This window comes from Notolabrus celidotus, chromosome 23 (genome assembly GCF_009762535.1).
Source record: "Notolabrus celidotus isolate fNotCel1 chromosome 23, fNotCel1.pri, whole genome shotgun sequence".
NCBI lineage: Eukaryota > Metazoa > Chordata > Actinopteri > Labriformes > Labridae > Notolabrus > Notolabrus celidotus.
This window is the reverse complement of record NC_048294.1, coordinates 16,601,516-16,621,779: the sequence shown is the minus strand read 5'-3', so window position 1 is coordinate 16,621,779 and position 20,264 is coordinate 16,601,516. Positions and strand designations below refer to the sequence as shown.

At 41.7% G+C, this 20,264-nt stretch overlaps 1 protein-coding gene across 6 annotated transcripts in view; it reads right to left on the bottom strand.

Annotated features, from left to right (window-relative positions):
- Window positions 1–15,604, bottom strand: part of LOC117807394 (nuclear factor 1 B-type-like) — a 68,665-nt gene extending 53,061 nt beyond the window's left edge. The window contains exons 1-2 of one of the 6 annotated variants that reach the window (XM_034676670.1): window positions 15,223–15,604; window positions 10,480–11,011 (exon numbers count right to left, since the gene is read on the bottom strand). In XM_034676670.1, coding sequence (XP_034532561.1) covers window positions 10,480–11,011; window positions 15,223–15,240 — 550 coding nt within the window. In that variant the 5' untranslated portion in view covers window positions 15,241–15,604. Of the gene's footprint in view, window positions 1–10,479; window positions 11,012–13,613; window positions 14,109–15,222 lie in introns of those variants that run through there. The other 5 variants (XM_034676674.1, XM_034676672.1, XM_034676675.1 and 2 more) reach the window with 5 other exon arrangements.
- Between the last annotated feature and the right edge of the window lie 4,660 nt (window positions 15,605–20,264).

The window sequence follows — 20,264 nt, the reverse complement described above, 5'->3', positions numbered from 1 at the left end:
TCCATTTGTTTCATTCATGTCATAGATTTGGCAGGGGCCGGCATCGTTTTCCTGATGGCCGTCGACCCTTCAACACCCCTCTTTTGAGTCTCAAGCTCCCGTTTGTGGCTTTGTTTTGTATCAGAGGGAAGAAAATGAGGAAACAACAACTCATGCTGGTTTTTATCCAAGTGACTTTTCTCAAAGTTGGAGTGATTGAATTCAGGGATTTTTAAACTAGAACTTTAGCTCTGCCGTCTAAGCTCTGCTGTTGTTCTCTTGGATGCAGAGAAAGACTTCATGTATTGAAACTTTTCCTGTGAAAGACGGTGGATATTATTGGATTTGTGTATGTGAGTAGCAGTGCTGGAATAAATCCAAAATTTGAAACAGAAAAAGCACACTCTGTAAAGAGTGTGTGGGCTTACATCCCCTGAGTTTTTACTATACTATCATTTAAGATTGCAGAGGTTAGTGAATGCAGTCTGTCAAGCACTCTCCTCACCACACTTTAAGTGCATTACACAGTGCATTCAGCTATCTGAGGCCCCAAGAAACAGCAGTTTATCATCATACAACTACTGGAACGATGCCCACTGACAGCAGAGCTATATCACACATACACACACACGTCTAAACGCACTGCTCCCACCCACAGGATCAGCCACCACTTTGCTAAATCTATCGACTGCAGCTGCTTGCATGTGCTTTAATGCATGCATACAAGCAGAATACACGTGAGTTCATGTGTACGTGTGAGCATCTGAGTTCAAACGTGCAAATATACCGTACTTATAGCCTGCAGATGCAGTTTGTTCTTTCAGGGCTGCAACTTAATCCAAGAGAACACCAAAGTGTCAACTAAAACTGGGGCTCTCTCCAGCGTGGGTAAACAGGGTTCCCAGCATGGAAACAAACAAGATGGCTACCGTGTGATGTGTTCTGACTCCCTCACGGTGCTCCCATCTGAATGAAGTTAGAGGCTGGCTGGCTAACGGGGGTGCAGAGGAGAAGAGTCTCCTGGGGCTGTTGGCTCAGCGAGCGGGACCAGAGGATGGCTGCACCGTGGATTAGGGCCCCACAGTGGTCCATTGTTAATTGGGCGCCATGTGTGAAAGCTACAGAGAGATTAGTTTGTACAGCTGCTGCCATTTGTCATAACTGCCCTTAACAAGACACACATGGCAACGCAAGTTACAGCCAGAGGTTTCACAAAAAAAAGGGGGAGAAAAAAAATGTCTGGTGAGCGGTTAATAGTTTGTGAAACAGAAATACATAAGCAGATGAAGATGTTCGGGAGAAACACCAAACAGACTCAGCTGGGATCCCATATGAGATGATGTGTTTGAGCATTACTCATTTAGCCATCTGTAGGTCAACTAGGGTCACTGTTATAACTGCTCTAAAAGCCATGTGAAAGCCCAGACTCCAGGTTGCAAACAATCTGTGTAAATAATGAAGTATGAGCTCTTACGTCACAATAATTAGAACGTCTGTGTTTTATTAGACCGCTGACAGAGGGACTCTTCAGGGACTGTTTGAGCCTAATGCCATCCTGTAAGCCAAATATCCTTGGTAATGTAGGCTACAACATGAGGTTTATATGAGGGATGCTGGAGGAGAGTTATTTTTTGGTAGGAATCCGCAGTGTAATTGTGGGTTGTTGGTCTGCGCACATGTTGGAGGCCTAATTACAATCTTGACTTGGTAAATCCGGAACAAGCCTTTTAAGAGCTCTCACTTTCAATTTTTGCCCGACAGATGCTACAGCACCGTTGTTACTGAAAAGCTGCGGCTCATTGAATCTAAATGCAGTCTGCTGGGCTGAAGCGCAGGTGAGCAATAATCTGATTTGTGCATTAAATGACTTCATGGTGTTCTGCATGCACATGTATAAGGATGTATGAGCTCAAACATGCATCCACATGTGTGCATTTTTGTGTTTTGCTTATAAAATTTTGGAAGGGTTTTCTAAGCCCTGTGCGAGTTAAGAGAGCAGGCCAATTTGAGAGGAATTCAATCTATCTGGAAGCAGATCATATGGACCTTAAGGGACACCATAGTAACAAGCCCAGTATTTTCCTAGTAAAAATAACGCTGCACCAGTTATAGATGTGGTCTGTTTTTGGAGGTCTCTCAGAGGGAAAAAGGTTCAGGCTGTCGTCCTGCGGAATGATTTTCACTGCGTTCAGAAAAATCCACAACCAGCAGTTTCTGTGCAGCGCTGTTGCTGTTTCTAGAACCATCTGTTTGAGCCATGTGGAGTATGCAGTCCTGCTAGCTACCAGTACAGTAGGTGAGTTCAACCTACAGTAACTTTGACAGTTGTGAGGTACGGATCAACTTGTCTTAATTTGGGGAGTCTTTTTTCCCCAAGATCCACAAGGTGTATCTACTTCTATAATTTTCTTAAATTCATGATTATGATGTTGTGAGAAAAACAGTTAAAAACCAGCCTGATCTGCCTCAATGTGTATCCCAGGATGCTTTGCGCAGCTGAGCAGCCACTTGCCATACATAATAAAGATGGACGAATTTTGATTCATGTCAGGTAACATGCAGTGGGTGATGGTGGCAGCTACACTGGCAGACGGCTCATGTCTGTGGCTGAGCTTAAGCACTAAAACACTAAAATACCACCTCTTGTTTTGTAAAGAACACTAAGTATCACCTGTACTAAAATGAACCTTCAACTCTTATTGTGACAAACTTTTTGTTGTAGAAAAATACATAAACACATGAAGCAAGACAAACATGTGTACAACTGCACGATAAACTCTAAAAGTATCCTTTTCAAAAACAGACATTCAGTAATGCATCCGCTGTCTAATCACGGCACTTCAAAACTTCCATACAACTGACATGTTTAAGCATGGTGGCGCCCCTAAGGTGTCATCGCATGGTCATAATTAGTGAGACACCTTATTAGCCGAACATATGGGCAGAAAGTTTCATATATACCTATATCGGTATTATGCTGATCTTATACTCCAAACTTTATAGTAGTTTCTTATTTCAGTTGCTTGCTGCACGTTGTATTGATTCTAGTGCTTTAAATGGGCCAGTACGCAGGGTGCTGTTGGGCTAGTGGTCTAAGTGTGCGCCCCATATATAAAGGCTATAGCCCTTGTCTCAGAGGCCGCAGGTTCAATTCCAGCCGTGACCATTTACTGCATGTCCTCCTCCACTCTCTACTCCCCACATTTCCTGTCTCTCTTCAGCTGTCCTATACATTAAAGGCAAAACTATAACTTAAACCCCCCAAAAAAAGGGCTAGTACGCCCTAATACACAGTCCACCACTTTTAAATTTAACCCGTTGTAGCCAGTACCCTTTCCTGTCCATTCATAAAAGCACCTACAGTATATAATGCCTATGGGGCCCTACATGAAGCCTGCCTACAATTAAGCATTATCTTATCTTTTATCAACTTCAGTAATTTAGAACGTAATACAAGTGATTGACTGATACCGGCCGCACGATACACACGTGTACAATCAAGTGAACAAAGGGAGTACCAGCAATATGTTTTCCACTTAAAGCACTGATTAATTCTACACTTAAAGCAACTGTTAACATATTCATGAAGAAATTTGGAAAAAATATGAAGGAATTGTGAATTTTCCCTCTCACAGTATACTGTAATAGTTTGCTGTTTAATTGGCAGGATGCGTACAGGCAGTGTGAAAGCCAGATCTGTCACAATATAGGATGTGTCTCTGAAGAAAATCTGTAACACCTTCTGTTTGTTGATGTTGAGACATGAGATTTTTAAGTAGTTCTATCAAAGATGTCCATATTTCTGTTCCCTCCTGTCGTTCCCTCTATATGGCTTACTTTAATAACAAACAGCCCTTACACTGCAGGTTTATCTAAGTGCTAAAAGAAATACATGACTTTATTTCCTGCTCGTCAGGCACTTTTTCTTACTGTACGGGTCTATAAACATAAACAAGAGGGGGCTGAGTTGTGTGCAGCATATGGCATCTACTACTGATCAGGAGTTGGTTTCTAAAATTTGGAGCTTTTTGAGAAGTGAACCTGACATATGCGAGGGAGGAGCTGAAGCTCTTTGGCTAGCCTTGACAACTCAATGGGGCGCTGATGAATCCGTCCCAAGCAGGCCATTCCCAAGCCCCAGACACCACATCCCCTCTTTGACCCGCTGCACTGACATTAGAAAGAAATCCTCTGGGGAATCGCTCCCCACCCCAAACAGCAACATGCCCACCCAAAAGAACATTTTGCACTGCGCTGTGATGGCGGGGCGTTTTTTTTTTTCTGTCCTGCTCAGGTCTTGTCGAGCCGTCACAGTGATGGGCCGTACTGTACCGCCAGACAAAAGAAGAGACAACCATCACTCTGGGCCACTGATCGGCCCTGTCTGGACTGAAAAGACTTTGATGGGGTGAAGCAGGGAGGGGTGGGGGTGGGGGTGGGGAGCTGCACAGAGAAGTTAGTGTCTCCTGGGCAACCACTCTGATTGTCTGTCCCTGCCTGAAGTTCCCCATCACACCCCACCTACTACCCTTCCCGTTTTTTTCCTCCCTTCATTGGTCGTTCAAAAGACTCCTTCCTGGGTAAAGGGGTCTGGCTTTTTTTATAAAAGTCTGGTACTTGAGGATTCTTTTCTCCTGGCTGACTGAAAAAATCTCAAGTCCAAAACACATCGTCACCTGAATTCCCTATACAAGGCTTTGATTTCCCCTGTTTAAAAGTTATTATCCTTCTTCCTATGACTGACCCAGCAGTCTAACATGACCAGGCAGATGGGACATGAAGTTCTTCAGCGGCTGCACTTGTAGGATGGCAGAGAAGAGATGGGAGGCTTTTGGGTTGAGACACATGGACTACAGGGAGCGTCTGCTTTGTAAGGCAGGACAGTGAGGTACAGTGTAGTGCCTGGGACAGGGGTGAATGTACCCATTTGTCTTCATTTGGGAGGACCGGCAGACAGAGTGGGGGTGGGGAATCTATCCGGGAGGAGTGGGAGGTGCTGGTCCTCCAGTCAAGTGGCCTCAGGGGGATTTGAAATGCATTTGGGGTCCTCCCCAAAAGCCTGGGAAAGTGTGGGGAAGCTGAGGTCTTAACCATAGATTAATGACACAAACTGCAGTCCTTAACCAAGCACAGGCGCAAACGCAAATGTGAGAAGAGGTGCAAAAAAGGTTTTTAAATTGGCTGAAAATGCCAAAGAACGGCTTGGGCCATGTTTTTGAAGGATGCAACCGAATAAACTGTGACTCAAGCAAATTAAACACGCTGTAAAAGAGGAAAAGAGGGAGTTGTAAATTTTGTTGAAAAAGAAGGCATCCACATTTCTCAGTGGCCTCTGCTCCAAGTTGCCTTGTTTCCATGGAGATTTATGTACACATGGCACACAAAAGAGGGCTAAGGAGGTAACATGGCCTGTTTAAGCCTTGAGGTATTTGCTCGAGCAAAACCCTGCTGTTAATAACACAAGCTTCATACTGAGCCAGGCAACCTGGCTGCACTGCACACCGGTTTGTGTTTGAGAGAGACCAGGAGGGGAAAGAAGGCAGAGGAGAGTCAGATGCAGATCACGAACATGCAAAGATTCTGGAGATGATGTGAAGAAATGAAGGGAGACAGAAAGAAGAAAGAAGAAAGAAGGGGTAAAAAAAGGAGGAGAGCGGGAAAGACGAAAGAGAGAAAGAGAGACAGAGAGAAGGAAAGAACATTGCAAACATAAATAGCTCCAGGGTTAAGAGAGAAAGGATCGGGAAGACATTTAGTGGGAAGCGGAAATCAATAAGGCAAGCGGTGAAGCTGGGAGGGAGTTCTAAGTGGATTAGATTGAGAGAATGTGTTCGATAGGTTATGGCTCTGAGAGAGAGGTAGCCAGACACCGCAGGCTCTATTGCATACTAATAAGGAAGCCAGAATGGAAGCTAAGCACAGGGTTGTGCGGTTCAATCTGAAGAGTTTTTCTATATGGCTCTGGAGTCAACGGTTAGGGTTTTTCCCAGGGTTTGTATTTTACGATCTTACTGATTTTGTTCACTGTTAAAATTCATGTCTAAAAATAAAATCCTGCTCCACTTCCAAAAGAACCGTTCCTGAGTCTGCTTCCAAAATAATTTCTGCAGGGAAAGGAGCTGAATATCTCCAATATCTGAATATGTATCTGATTAAACTGAAAAAGGGAAGACAGGCAGTAGTGTCCTTAACGCTGTCTGCTTGCAACAACTTTTGTTTCACACTTCTGGCATGAACCCAGCCACCCCTTCTCTGGCCAAGTGCCTGGGCCTGGGACAGCTGTCATGGTTGGAGTCTCGGGCTTGAGGCGAAGCCAGGGAGCGAGAGAAAGAAAAAGAGACGGGGAGAGAGAAGGAGTGAGAGAGTCGTTTGGCCGGGCAGCGTGCCGCAGGGGTGATTCCTGATGGCAGAGGAGGATAAGGGGATGAAGAGGAGGGAGGGATGGATGTTGTGCTTAGTCACAGACCTCCACTGTGACCCACAAGGTCAGGCCTGCGTACTGGCCGCCTAACCAAAGCCTCTGAGGCAGCCGGGCGTAAAACAAGATGCAAACAGCTAGCAAACGCAGCGTGGCTGTGGCCGCTCTTGAAGACAGGGACCAGGGATGGAGGTATCAGAAAGGGGGGAGTTTTGAAGAGGTGGGTTGTCAGTGGTACCTACTCCCCCTCACTTAGGCCAGTGAACCAAGGGACCACCAGCCAGACCAGAAGCAGTGGCGGGGGAGCGGAGACAAACAGTTGCCAAGAGACCACCAGTGATCCGCGACCGCCGCAGTTTGACCCCGATTGAAGAGGTCAACAAGGGGGGCTTATGATCAGCTCTCCCGCCTTTTCCCCTGACCACAACCCCCCCCCCTAGACAAAAAGACTTCCTCCTCCACGTGCCTGGAGCCTAACAAACGACGCGTTTTCACTGATCTGTTTTGCTCAATTAAACTTCAGAGGACACCCTGTCACATCCCGTAGCAAAGGTCTCGACCCCGGGGCAGAGGTTAAGTCAGGCGCTCGTAAAACAAGGTCTCCATTAGCAGGGCAGCACGCATTCAGAGGTAATCCATCCTTTTCCACAAACTATCCTGACAAAGTGAAAAAAAAAATGCGTGACTGAAAGGGGGGGGCAGTCAAGGTAATGATGTTTTATGGTTGTGTGAACTTCCAGCACTGGGGTAATGGGAAAGCTTTGACCCTGACTTCTTTAGCCAGATGGACTGCTCCAGAAATCATGTTCTGTCATTTGTGGGGAGGACTTTCAAAATGTTCATCTTGTGGTGATTTCCAATTTTCATTACCATTCCTCCTTTAAACACACTGTAGTAAGAAATTATTTAAAGCTTCAGGTAGTTTTAAAACATCTCCAACATAACATTTTCAGAAAATGTTCCAAGTTCTCTCAGAAATATTCAGTGAATTTGATGTGCAGCTTTATCAAATCTCCTTTCAGAGTATATTACCTCTCTATTAATTACATAGATGTGATTTAACAACAGGGCATGAAAACAAGCAGAGCCCAGAACTCTCACTGAACACAATAGTAAGGAGCAGCTTAACAAAACCAAATACAAACGAGGCCTAGAGTATTCCAACGTGTCCTAACATGACGATTATCTGCATGCCTTGTTACAACTATTCCATCAAGCTGTCAAACTGGATATGCAAAATATGGATTGAGGGGGGCAGAGGCAATGATTTGAAGAAAGAGAAATAAAGATGCACTTCTTGTTTCATCAGATAACGATAATAGGGCGCAATGGAGTAAAACAACAGCAGCGTGTGAGTGTGAGAAGCCGGGGCCTGTATTGAACACGGCCTGCCAGTTGGCACAATGGATGCCACAACCCCCACTCCCAGCCCCCAGCCTACTTCCCAGCGGGCATTCATCTGGGCATGCACATGGGTGCTACAGCCCAGCCTGGCTAAACGCGTCTGTGCCCCAGAACAAGGGGGCTGAGTGCCCTCTCTAAATTCACCCAGCCCACTCGCTGCCAACCCGTCGACCTTTCTCAGGCAGGAGCACACCACAATCACAAACAAATACACTCTGGACTTATTGATTTTTGCCTCTGAAAAAATACCAAAACAATACTGTAGAGACAACAACACATGATTTGTGTCATCCGGTTACACAGCACAGCAGAAGTGAGGCACTGCCAGGTAGCAGGGCACAGAGAACACTTTTAAAGCACAGTCCGAACCGCTTTTTTTTTTTTTTTTTGCAAGCACAAAAACGAGTTGTTTTTTTTCAGAATGAGCCGTTCGCTAGTTTCTTTGTGTTTGATTGTATGTTTGTTTGTTTCATGCAGTTGCAGCAGAACAAAGGCAGCGGCTTCCATTCTGCCACTGTCAAAAAACTTTCCAACGTGCCCACTGCATTGCGGATGCCAACCAACGAATCAAAGGCATGCTGCAAAGCAGACAAAGAGGGTTTGATGCCAACCTCCAAACCTCTAACAACCATTACTGGTGATTTGCCTGCCTCCCTGGCATTGAGCAAAACAAAATGGCGGCGCACCACACGCTACCACAATATGGCTGCATTGTCTGGGAGCGGGCACTGCTTGGTAACTTGAAGAAAAGGAAAAAAGACGCTTAAGCTTGCAAAAACGAAATAAAGGGGCAAAAGAGCACAGCCGTCTCTGTGATCCCGGTAAAAGAATGCCATTTTGAACTTGCCAAAGGTTCAACTCGCTGAAATTTGAGGACAACGGTAAATAATCGCTCTGATCCACTGTGCGAACTTTCATCCAAGAGAGTCCAAGTCTATTTGCGAAAAAGAACATAATGTTCAAATAAATTTCAAACACTAATATTAATTATTTTATTAAAATGTTCTCTTACTCCAAAGCGACACATTTTGCTTCAATAAAAGCTGCTCAATACAGTCCGAGGTGTACAACACAAACTTTAACGTAGCACCTAAATGGTGCACATCATAAAAAAAACAGCCCTAAAGAGCCATTCTCAAGTTGGTGCTGAACGGTGCAAACCGCAGCAGATGCAAACTAGAGAAGCGGTGGCATCCTACAAAAGACACAAAAGAGGGTCTGATGCCAACCCCGGTGCCAGTGGCAACCATTATTGTCTGTGTGCTGTGCCTTCTGCTTTCCCTGGCACTTATCAAACACAAAATGGCGCTCAGGGTTTGATGATAATGAGCTAGCTATAGCACCGTTTCTCCCTCGGTGGCAAAGTATTGGTGGTTTTAGTCGGTGCTGCTGCAATAGATTTCATACAGGGGAATTTGTAGGCTGGATTCCTGTGGTGTTAACAGATAAAGAGAGGAGGTTCAGAACTGAAGGAGGCATGAATGACGGGACTTAGGTCATAGGTTGTAAAAACCTAAAGACTAAAAGAACAGAGATCTTTGAGAAGGACGTTTCAGACATCAGCCTTAAAAATTCTGCCAAAAAATAAAACGTGTCTCAGTGAGAGTACAAAACAGTCCTGATAAATAATTTGTCTTCTCTTACTGTCGGCTCAATTTGTGCTTTGAGCATGTGACATCATCCTAAAGGATCCAGTAATGTATATATATTTTGTATTAGTGTATCTTATATATTAAAATAGGAAATATAAATTCTAACACTTACTCCTGGAAAAAAAAATGTCAAATTGATTAAGAAATGTGTGTTTTTATATCTACCAAGCACCTTAAAACATGATTTTTCTTTTAGGGAATACATTAAAAAAAAGCTTCTATTTTTGCACCAACACCATCAAACTTCCAGGATCAATTATAGCAGACAGGTACCTCATATATTCTTTACATATATATATAAAATGTATTGTCAATATTAAAAATGCCTTAATTTGAGTGTAATTTCCTATTTTTAGCTGTCATGTGACTTAATTAAAGTCATTTTTTTAATAAGGAGGAATCTGATTTGTGACTAAAACTCTTCTAATGTGATATCTTTATTTTTGAAAGCATGTAACACCATATTGTTTAATGTGCATTAAGGACAATTGTATATATATTAAACAAGCTGTTAATTTACTCCAGAACTATAAAAATAAGGCTTTCTAGAATATATATTTTAATTTCATTAATATGCAACTTCACTAAATAAACACTGAAAAAGAAAAGGTGAACATTGTGAGTTAGAGAACGAGCCTCTGTGGCCGAGTGTGTGCCAGCAAATATCAAACCCTGTTCAAATGACAGTAAGTGAAAAATGGCTGGACATGAGTAAAGGCTGCTGCTGGAGTGACGCACAGCAAAGGAACATATAAAACATGTTCTACATTTCTTAACGGGTACTGTTTGTCTGTTTGTTTAGCTATAAACGACCTGAGCCACATAAAAATGTATGCAGCTTATATACAGCGCTGGTGATTGTATTGCTGTGTTCATTTGTCTGGCGCTGATTTCAGCCAGTCTCAGCAAAGACCGCCAAAAAGTAACACATGTGACCCTTGACCCTGCCAAGCCATCATTCACACACACGTGTGTTAGCTCACACACATAGTGTAATAAACACACACAGTGTGAGCTGAAACCTACCTTGGTCCTGGACATAGTACGCTAGAAACAAGTCCAGCTCCTTGACCGATACTGTAATGTGGTGAGGCTGGACACAAAGTACTGGGTTGCTGCAAACCGGAGACTTGACGAGGCGTTCCCCATCTGTACTTTCCAGAGGGATGCCTTTGAAGAGGATGACCATCACCAGGTCCAGACGCCAGACTTTGTCGGCCTGCCGCAAACAGTCGATCCGGCGCATCTTGCCCTTCTGGTCTGGGTTGGCGAGCACGCAGCATGGGTGCTTTTTTCCCGTCACGCTGAGGACAAAGTCCTCCCGGTACTCCTGCCGAATGTCCTTACGCAGCTTGGCCAGCAGCCTGGATGCCCATTTCTGCTTCACTTCGGGCTTCTCGCTCAGAAGCTCGTCCTTCACCGCGCGCTCCTCATCCTTGGACATCCGCTTCTCGTGCTTCTTGAAGTACTTGCGTTTTCTGGCCTGGAGGTTGAACCACGTGTAGGCGATTGCACGGACATGAGGAAGAAGTGCCTCGATGAAGGGATGAAATTCATCCTGGAGCAGCCGAGGGACACAGAGGAGAGAGAAGGGAGGGAAAAAGAGAGAAGTGTAAGCAGAAACTCATGTCATCAAGCATGGGAAAGAAATATGGGTTTAGTCAGCTACTAATCTGAGGCAGAAGGGAAGTCAGACTACAAATAAACAATTCCACATAATCAGACTCACAACATCTGATTGGAACTTTCAACAGCTTCAACTGAAGAAGTTTATCTCCACATTGTGACACTAGTTTTATCATCCTGGATGTATTTGTGTATACTGCAGGTATGACAAGGACATTCCACTGTTTATTCCAACTGCCAGCACAACAATAGCAGCGAGCTCAGTGACTGAAAGCATTCGCGTCTCTGCTCTCTTTTCCCGAGCATGCTCTGAGTGGGACTCCTGTGCTGCTGCTGCTGCTGCTGCTGCTGCTGCTGCTGCTACAGAGAGCATGTGTCCCTCACAGTTACATTTATCTTATCAATCTATCCAGAATCCTATGTTAACTTCTCGCATGTTCACAGAGGATGGAGGCTGAGCGGGAATTCTTCAGGGTTAAGTCAGAAAAAAGGACGTAAAGGAGATTCCCGTTCTCCTGGTGTGTAGAAACGGCCTCTCGTACAGGCCGTAATGTTTTAAAAACAGAATGTGTGAAAAACACGAGCAGAGCAGAAAGTTTACTGAACAAAGCAACCGACTGAGAGGTGTTTGAAAAGGTTGAGTAAGGACTTGATTCAAAGTACACGCCAAATTAGTGTCAAGTGTAGTTTAACTCGCCCAGCTTCATTCCAAAAACCTGAAGTTAGTCATCGATGTTCAAATTATGACAAACTTCTTAAATGCTCCGTGAGAAAAAATAGATCAAAGCCTTTTTGTGTCAAATAATTATTAATTCAGATTTTTAAGGAAGAATATTTGTAACCATACTTTTATACTATGTTGAGTTCCTCTGTCGTAATTCTCTTTATGCTGCAAAATATCTCCTTTAATTTAAAACAAAAAATATTCAAATATATGAGACAAAAAATACAACTTTTTTATCCCAAATTCCACGTTTTTTTCCAACCCTGTACTCAAGAATCTAAATACCACAATTTCTATAGCAACTCAGCTGTTTACTGGCCTACAGGCGAATAATATAAATCTCTGAACGCTTGTTTCAGGAGGTGAAGGAATGTACAAGACGGTGTGGATGATTTAGGAGACATCAGGAATTACAGCAGCAGCGAGTGACAAATGGAATCATTAACCTATCTTTTTTTTTTAAGCTTTAAAAATGTCAAATTTAATAAGTACAAGCAGACCCCTTTTCTAGCGGGGCTTTGAAGAGTTAAACCACATATTGTGCTTTTCGTAGGCAGTGGGGCAGGCGGGCTGTAGGAAACCACAGAAATCCACTCCCTAACTGTGCCTGCCGCTGAGAAGCCACATTTCTGGTCTGCACTTTCAGGCCAATAAAACCCAGCTCCAGTACAGTAATGTCAAATATAAGCATTTATTATCAGCATGAATTAGCTTTTTATTCTCTGCAGATTTTATTTTTTAATAGATTATATTTACAAAGACTTTACCTATCTGCATTTTTAAGAGGTAGAAAACAATAACTTAAAACTCCTTTAAATGTCATCTCTCACTAAAATGAAGCCAATGAAACTGACAAAAGTAAGCAGTAAACCTGACTAAGTATGCACAGTAGTGAGTCTTTCTAAAATCCTTTTCACTTCATGTTTCCTGTTCAAAAACACCTTAAATATTCTGTTAATTTTCGCAAGCAGGCTAAAGCCAAATGCTGTAAAGATAAATGACTTGGCTGGGGCCTTTGCTGTGCACTTCAGCTGGGGCCATAAAAGCACAATCCTCTTAAGTACAAACTAAACCACATCTCAGTCAATCACTTACTTATGCCAAGTAAAATATAAACAGTAAAACTGAGTCAGCCAAAACAGTCAGCTACTCTGTCCAACCACTGAATCAACCTTATCATGCGTTTGATCTTCTTACAGTGAAAGTTGCTTTATCTTCGTCCAACTTTTTAACCACAAAGTATAGGGGTTTTACTTAATGTAAAAAATACACACGTGGAAAAAAAATACAAACACAGCTCAAGCAAGGCTGGGAAGTGTGTGTGAGGTTACTGGAGGACGCAAATAACTTAATTAAACCTAAGGGGAAATTCGCATACCTGCACCGAATACACAGTAGGATGACAATATTGGGATGTAATCTTAAAATTCATCTTTACGCATAACTTTACGCACACAAAAAACGCGTAAAGATTGGCACTTGGTGACTTTTTAAGTGGCTGCAAGATCATTCAATGTTTTTTCTTAAAGACTTTCGTTTGAATCTTTCAAAGTATAAAAAACACAAAAAAATTGGCAGAAGTATGTGCGTTTTGAAATTGCACCTTAAATTTTGGAGAGTTCTATGGTTAATTTCTATCTTGAAACGCAAAACTTCATCGTTGTTATTAATTATGAAAGCATTCCCAAAGTAGAGCTGAAACTACACGCACAGAACTTTCATTCCCTGGTCATGCACTGTTGTAACAATTCTATGCAAAATATGCAAATCACAGCAAAGAAACGTAAATTTAAAAAAAAGGAACAAATACCTGAGTAAGACAAATCGGGGAATACATGACGAGACGGCTACAAAGAGAGTGAAGGTACTTGGACTGATTCCTCTGATCACTTTATCGCGCCATTCCAGGACCGATGTGCACCATGCAAGACCGTGGAGCAGCTATCCGCGTAAAACAACGACAGTTTATCCAAGAACATCCATGAATTTTTTTGCGATCCAACGATTGTCGTCTCCGCAGAGAAAAGAAGGCAATAAGCAGATTTGTTCTTGAAGTTGACATGCACAGCAAGCACTTGCAGATTGTACTCGTGGAGCCGGTGCAAAACGGGGCTGCTGTTGCTGCGTACTCCTCTACAACATGGGCTCTTTGAGCGTCTCGGTGCTGTGAAATCTCGTTCATAAAAGCATTGTGGGGAGCTTCAGAGGGCGCCGACTGTGTGATGTTCACCCCTGCATTCACCAAAGTTGATATGAAATCGACCGGCGCACCTTCGGTCCTGCGCGATTCCAGCAAATCAGACCCAACTTTTTCTTTTTTTCACCCACGTAATTACACAGTCACACTCCTCCTCCTCCTCCACTCACACACACACACGCACTGCCCCTATCAACAATCCAACACCTTCTTCTCCTCTTCGGCTATCGGAAAACACAGCATACAATTCATTTCCCCCATCAATGCAGCTGATTTTTTATTAGCTGGGGGGGACTTTGAACCAAAGCCTCGCGCAAATTCAGACACGGAGAAGGAGAATTTCCCTCCGCGGATCTGGCACCCTTTACCCCCGCGAGCTCCATGTCAACTGCACACGCTCACTGCTTTAAACAGTTCACACACTTTAACATACATTACGCACAAACTTTTAGAGTCTTTTTAACAAGATTTTCAATCACATTTTGATAAGGAATCAAAAATTGTGGGACTTTGTAATTTGTAAAGACCCTCAAATGCATCATGATAAGATAGAAGATAGATATGTGAAATAAAGAGAAGGCATGTTACAGTATTAGTTTAATTAATTGTCTTTGGAAGTCCCCCAGCTGAAAATAATTGACAAATTAACTGTTTACTAAAGCCCGAGAGAGCTAGTTTGAAACTTTGGCACTTAATAACTATTATAATAAGGGAATTAATCCTGAAATAAATGTAATACAATCATTGTATGAGGAAGTCTGCTTTAACCGAGAACCTGGGTTACATTTTTCCCATGGTTTTAAACACTTATATTTACTCTACATTATTGCACAAATGCAGAAAGGACTGGAAGTGTAACATTGTGAATTCACAGTGTGATGTGTGTGTGTGTGTGTGTGTGTGTGTGTGTGTGTGTGTGTGTGTGTGTGTGTGTGTGTGTGTGTGTGTGTGTGTGTGTGCTTGTGTGCGCTCCGCAGTGCTGTCAACAGTCCACATAGAGTTCATATGCCACATGAAGGGGAATGGGACATAGGCTGCCTGAGAACATGTGCCAAGTTTAGTACAATTTGGCCCGACCGTGCCAATGTTGTGGTCCGTGATAACCTAACCCACTTCTCCATATTTCTTAATTATCGCGAGGACAGGACAACATTACATGGAAATGTATCATAAATGTATTATCACAACATAATAAAAGGAGTAATAATCCACGTTCACGTACCATTGCACTGTACTGCATGGATTAATAGGGAATCCTGGAGCCTGGTTGGAAGAAAAAAAACACAAGCCGGTAGCTTCACATTTCTCACGTTCAACTTTGTGCTTTGGAGGGTTTTCTCTTGCAGTGCTCGCAAAAAAAAGTCAACACCGGAAGACAATTCTTTGCAGATAGCGGTGAACAGAAGTTTGGAGCACCTCGCGTTTTTTCTCTTTTTTTCTTGTCTTCCTTCCTCTTCAAGTCTTACTTTTTTGGATCGGTTTTTGGGGTTGTTCAGTGAAGTTGAACGTGATCCAGAAAAGGCTGAGTTTTCGACTCTGGGTTGGTCTCCGCCTCCACTTTCACTGTCTGACTGACTGCCGCCCTCCGGCTCCGAGCAGTCACTGTCAAGTCGGACATGATGTGACCAGGATTACTTCCGGTACATATTTTCAAAATAAAACAGGCATTTCACCCTTTTTCTGTGACATTCATTTTAAAGCTGTTAATGTACAATTTGTTTAATGACTGGTAGAATATGTAAACAACCTATTATTACTTATTTGTGTTATCCATTAGCCTGTAGCATGCTGATGTAACGCAGAATTGCAGAAACGTCATACATTATTTAAATAATAAATGACATTTCTTTCTCTTCGCCGCTCCGCTTGGCTTTTGGATGTCCATTTTCTGTCGCTTGGCAAGTTTTCTTGCACTTCTTTCTGATACATTTGTTTTTAACTTTAATTACACATGATCGGTTCACTAAGCTGTCGCTGAGCAAAGTTAGGCTTCAGCAACGCCCTCTTTTACTCTAACACACATTTACATCTTAACTGATAGTGGGTCAGGTAAAATGAATTACATTTTTAATACAGACTTTTCATGATTAATATTTATTACAAAATATAAAGTGCATTGCAGTTTGCTAATTAGTCATCACTTTTTTTTGCCATCTGATGGGATGGAAATGCACCGTTTTTTCCCCACTCCCATCGCGGAGGGGCCTTAAATGCTCAGGGGCCCCGGGCACATGCCCATATTGCCCATGTAGTAGATCTGGGGCTGACAAGAGCAATTTCTTACACAATTTAATAGATATGCACATGTTGCTACCAATGACAGATTGAATCCACATGAGAAAAAGTTTGCTGTTTTCTTTTTACCATAAAAATCACAAGATATTACGAAAGGCAGCTCGCTTCGCCAGTTATAATACTGAAGATTTGCTTTAAAGTTATTTTTTTCAAATACTGTGTTTGGACATGGGTGCTTCTTACTATGCTTAGACAATCTGTAAGGATGCTCATGTTGTTGTTAGTTTCAATTCAACCCTTGAAAATCACATGATATATTTCTGCCCCAAAAACTTGCTCAACTTGATCTTTTATTTCGGAAGAAAAACTGCAAATATCCTGGTGATCGTCTGGTTTGCAAATCTGTAGCTTGACAGAGCTCAGTTTTGTAATAGTGTGTGTATTCTTGCCTCTCATTGGCCAGAAACAGTGGCCCCGGGACTGTCGACCCTGGGCCCCCCACTTCCGCTCCTCTGACGTAGTGTTTGGCGCTTGACAGCCGCTGCTGGACAGTCGGGGTGTAAAGCGATGTGGTCAGTGAGTGATAATTGGAATCACCTTGCTGCTGTAATTACGGCTTTAAAACACGCAATAGTGATAACAAATTATTATTATTATTATTATTTTTATTATTATTATTATTATTATTATTATTATTATTATTATTATTATTATTATTATTATTACCACGGCCATACATCGTGCAATAACAGTCTAAACACTGGCATATATGTAGTCATGTAATTGAATTTTCAGATTTTTCTTTTATTACCATGATTTTCAGAAACATGACCACGATACTATTTGAATACAAGATTTGACTCATGTTTAGATTTTGAGATTACATTTGCAAGGTGATAATATTCTCTTGTCACAGTGTTAGATGGTACTGATAAACCAAGCAGAATCCCAGTACAGTGTAATATGATAATATCCAGTGTTGGTACTATAGTGGTTATGGTGATGTGGCCAGTGCAGTCTCCTGTAAGTTGTTATAAAAGTGTAACTGGTGAATCATTCACTGGATTCACAGTATTGTATGACAACATAGTCACAATGTGAGTCCATGATAGGGTGATTGAATGATTTGAATCAGTTGTGTGCCAGTAGGTTTTACTGCTCTCTTATCATTGTTATCTTGACATTAACACAGTATCCTGTCTTTAAGGCCTAGTTTGTACACAACGCTCACACAGTGATAATTAGTGAGTCATTCCTGAAAACAATGAAGGTAATAACATCCAGTTGTTGCAGGTTTGGATACAAATTGCTGATCAATGATTATTTACTAGGGTCAGTTTGATGCAGTTTATGCAAAGATCTTTGCTCGGTTGTAACTGAAAAGCTCTTGTCCTTCTATCCATTATGTTCTTTTGAAATCTCCCTTTTACACCTGCTGAAGAGAAAGTTCAAGCACTAAATGCTTTTTGGAAGTCTTTTTAAAACTCGCAGTATTTTTCTGAGACCTTTTTACTCTAGATTTTATTCACTTTTACCCCTTAATTGTTTTTATTTGGCAAGACTTCATGAAAGGCTACCTCTTTACCTCTAACCCTGGAACCATACGGTATAACTGTGCCTCCATTCATCAAGCTCTATGGCTTTTAATCATACTTCTCTTCCTGTGCTCATGGCATAAGCTGTAACAGATTTCACCCTTTAAATATGGATACACCGCCCCCATGTGGCCATAAATTGAACTGCGTGTTGCGTGTTTGGGACCTGCAGGAGAATTAAAGATTAATTACTTTCTTTTTTAATGCAAGAATATAGTTTGAAACAAAGGCATAAACAGCTCTTAAATTTTAACCTTGTACCCCTGAAACAATGACAACAAGGGTATGTGGCCAGCCAGTTTTTTTATATTGATAATTCAACAAGCATTTTGTAAATATGTTGATTGTTTTTCATGCTTTGCCTTGAAAAAAGTGCTGTTATTATCATATATGTGTTACATCAAACATACCACCCTACCTGCATGACAATCTCATAGGAGCTGAGTCCCCCTAAAGGTCTGACCCTGAAATCAACCCTGGACACAGCTTTAGTCATACAGTGATCACCAGTACAATACGAACAGAGGAACTCAGATCTATCCTATCCATATCCATATAGAGTTACTGTAGTTATGACTGGTAGAGTAACAGTAATATATTCCTTGATAATAAACCGAGTTACCACATTAAACTTATATATGAAGGCAAAATATTACAGTCACAAGTTTGAATGGCAAACAGTGAGTCAGAATGCACAATACCAGTATAATTTAAACACCAGTAGGTGGCGATATATAGTGCTGTTACTGTATGAGTCCCCTGTTTCATCCCATAATAATTCAGTGCTACCTATTATATCAAAGTAGTTTACATTTCACTCAATGATCCCAAGGAAAGACTTAGATTTCCTTGTATTGTTATCTAGCATCCTTATAAGATGCTTTTTAAAGATAAACAAAGAGTGTTTCGACTATCAGGAGAAGCACTGCCTGCACTTCACAGTGAGGCTGGACCAGCGTCATTTCCTTTTAATTGCAACATTTCCTATGTGCCTTGCGTAACAGCTGTAGATGCTTTTCATGAATAGTTCACAAGTCAGAAAGTTTCTACTGAATCTTTTAATATTCTTACTTTAATTATGATCTTTATGTAAGGGCTTCCCTGACATCCGGTTGCTGCTGAAATCGCTATTAAAATCCTTGCATACTCTAAAGTACATAGCCTTTGTTGGAGCTGAATAATAATAGCTTAATGAATATATTAATCTTTTCTAAATGTGTGTTAAAGTACTTTACAAGAACTCAACAAAGTGCAAAACAAGGCTAATAAACATGTCAAATCAATAATACCTTTAAATAACCAACAATAGGATGTGAAATCAGGGAAACCCATATGTTTAAGAAGAGATAAAAAAAATTTCATCGATTGCTGAAGCTCGTTCTAGATCTTCAGGGCTTTGACAGTAAATCCCAACCCCTGTCATTAGGAGAGCATAGAGAGGGGCTTTTCCTTAGGATATCAGGCTGAGACCAGAGTCAGGTCATGAGCAGGGGCGTCATAGTGGGGGGAAATGTGGGACTGACTACCTAGGGCCCAAGTGGGGAGGGGGGCCCTTAATGACCCTGAAATAAAATGTGTTGTCTACTACCCTTTTCTTCTTTTTGTTATAACTGCAAAAAGATTTTTAAAAAATGTCTGAATAAATAAACAAACATTCAGAATTCCTTTCTGGAAAGAATCCAGAAAGGAGATGCGCATCTCATGCCTAAAGTGGGTAATTGACATATTTTTTATAGCATTGAGTGTGGCTGAATCTGATTGAAAGTAAACTGTATATTTTCAGAGTTTTATTTGACTTCACAAGGTTAGATTATACCAAATAATGCCCCCTTGTTGTTAATAAACAAGTCACTTGGCTTCAAATAATCTTGTTTAAAGAGGTGGACAGTCTGAAGGTCAATATCGTGCAGTTACATTTGGAGAAATTGTAAAAATGAAGAAATAAAAAAATTGACATATAGCTTAGATTTGAGACAGTTAACCAGGATAGTTTTAAGCATCATTTTTTATAATGCAAATAAACCAGTATTATAGCAGCAACATCATATTTTGTAGGGTTGGCTGTGGTGATGGGGACCACTGAGATATCTTTTCAGGGGGCCCAGAATTCCTGGCGACCCCCCTGGTCATGCATGGCCTTAAAAGTCAGAAGTAAGGGCTTACAATCTGTTCTAAAACATAAAGTAAGAGCAAGGAAGCATGATATGGTCACTTTTCTTGGTTCTAGTCAAAAGTCTGGCAGCTGAGTTCTGCACTTGAAGCACGTAAAGAGGCTGTTACAATGAACGAGGTATGAGGAGATGGATGCATGTAAAATACTCACTGTGTTTTAAATTATTAAAAGATTTGATTCTAGGTCGGAAAAAAGAAGACTGCATTAATTTCGTTGTGTGATGTTTATTGTGTTAGTAGCTAACAGAATTATTGTTTCCAA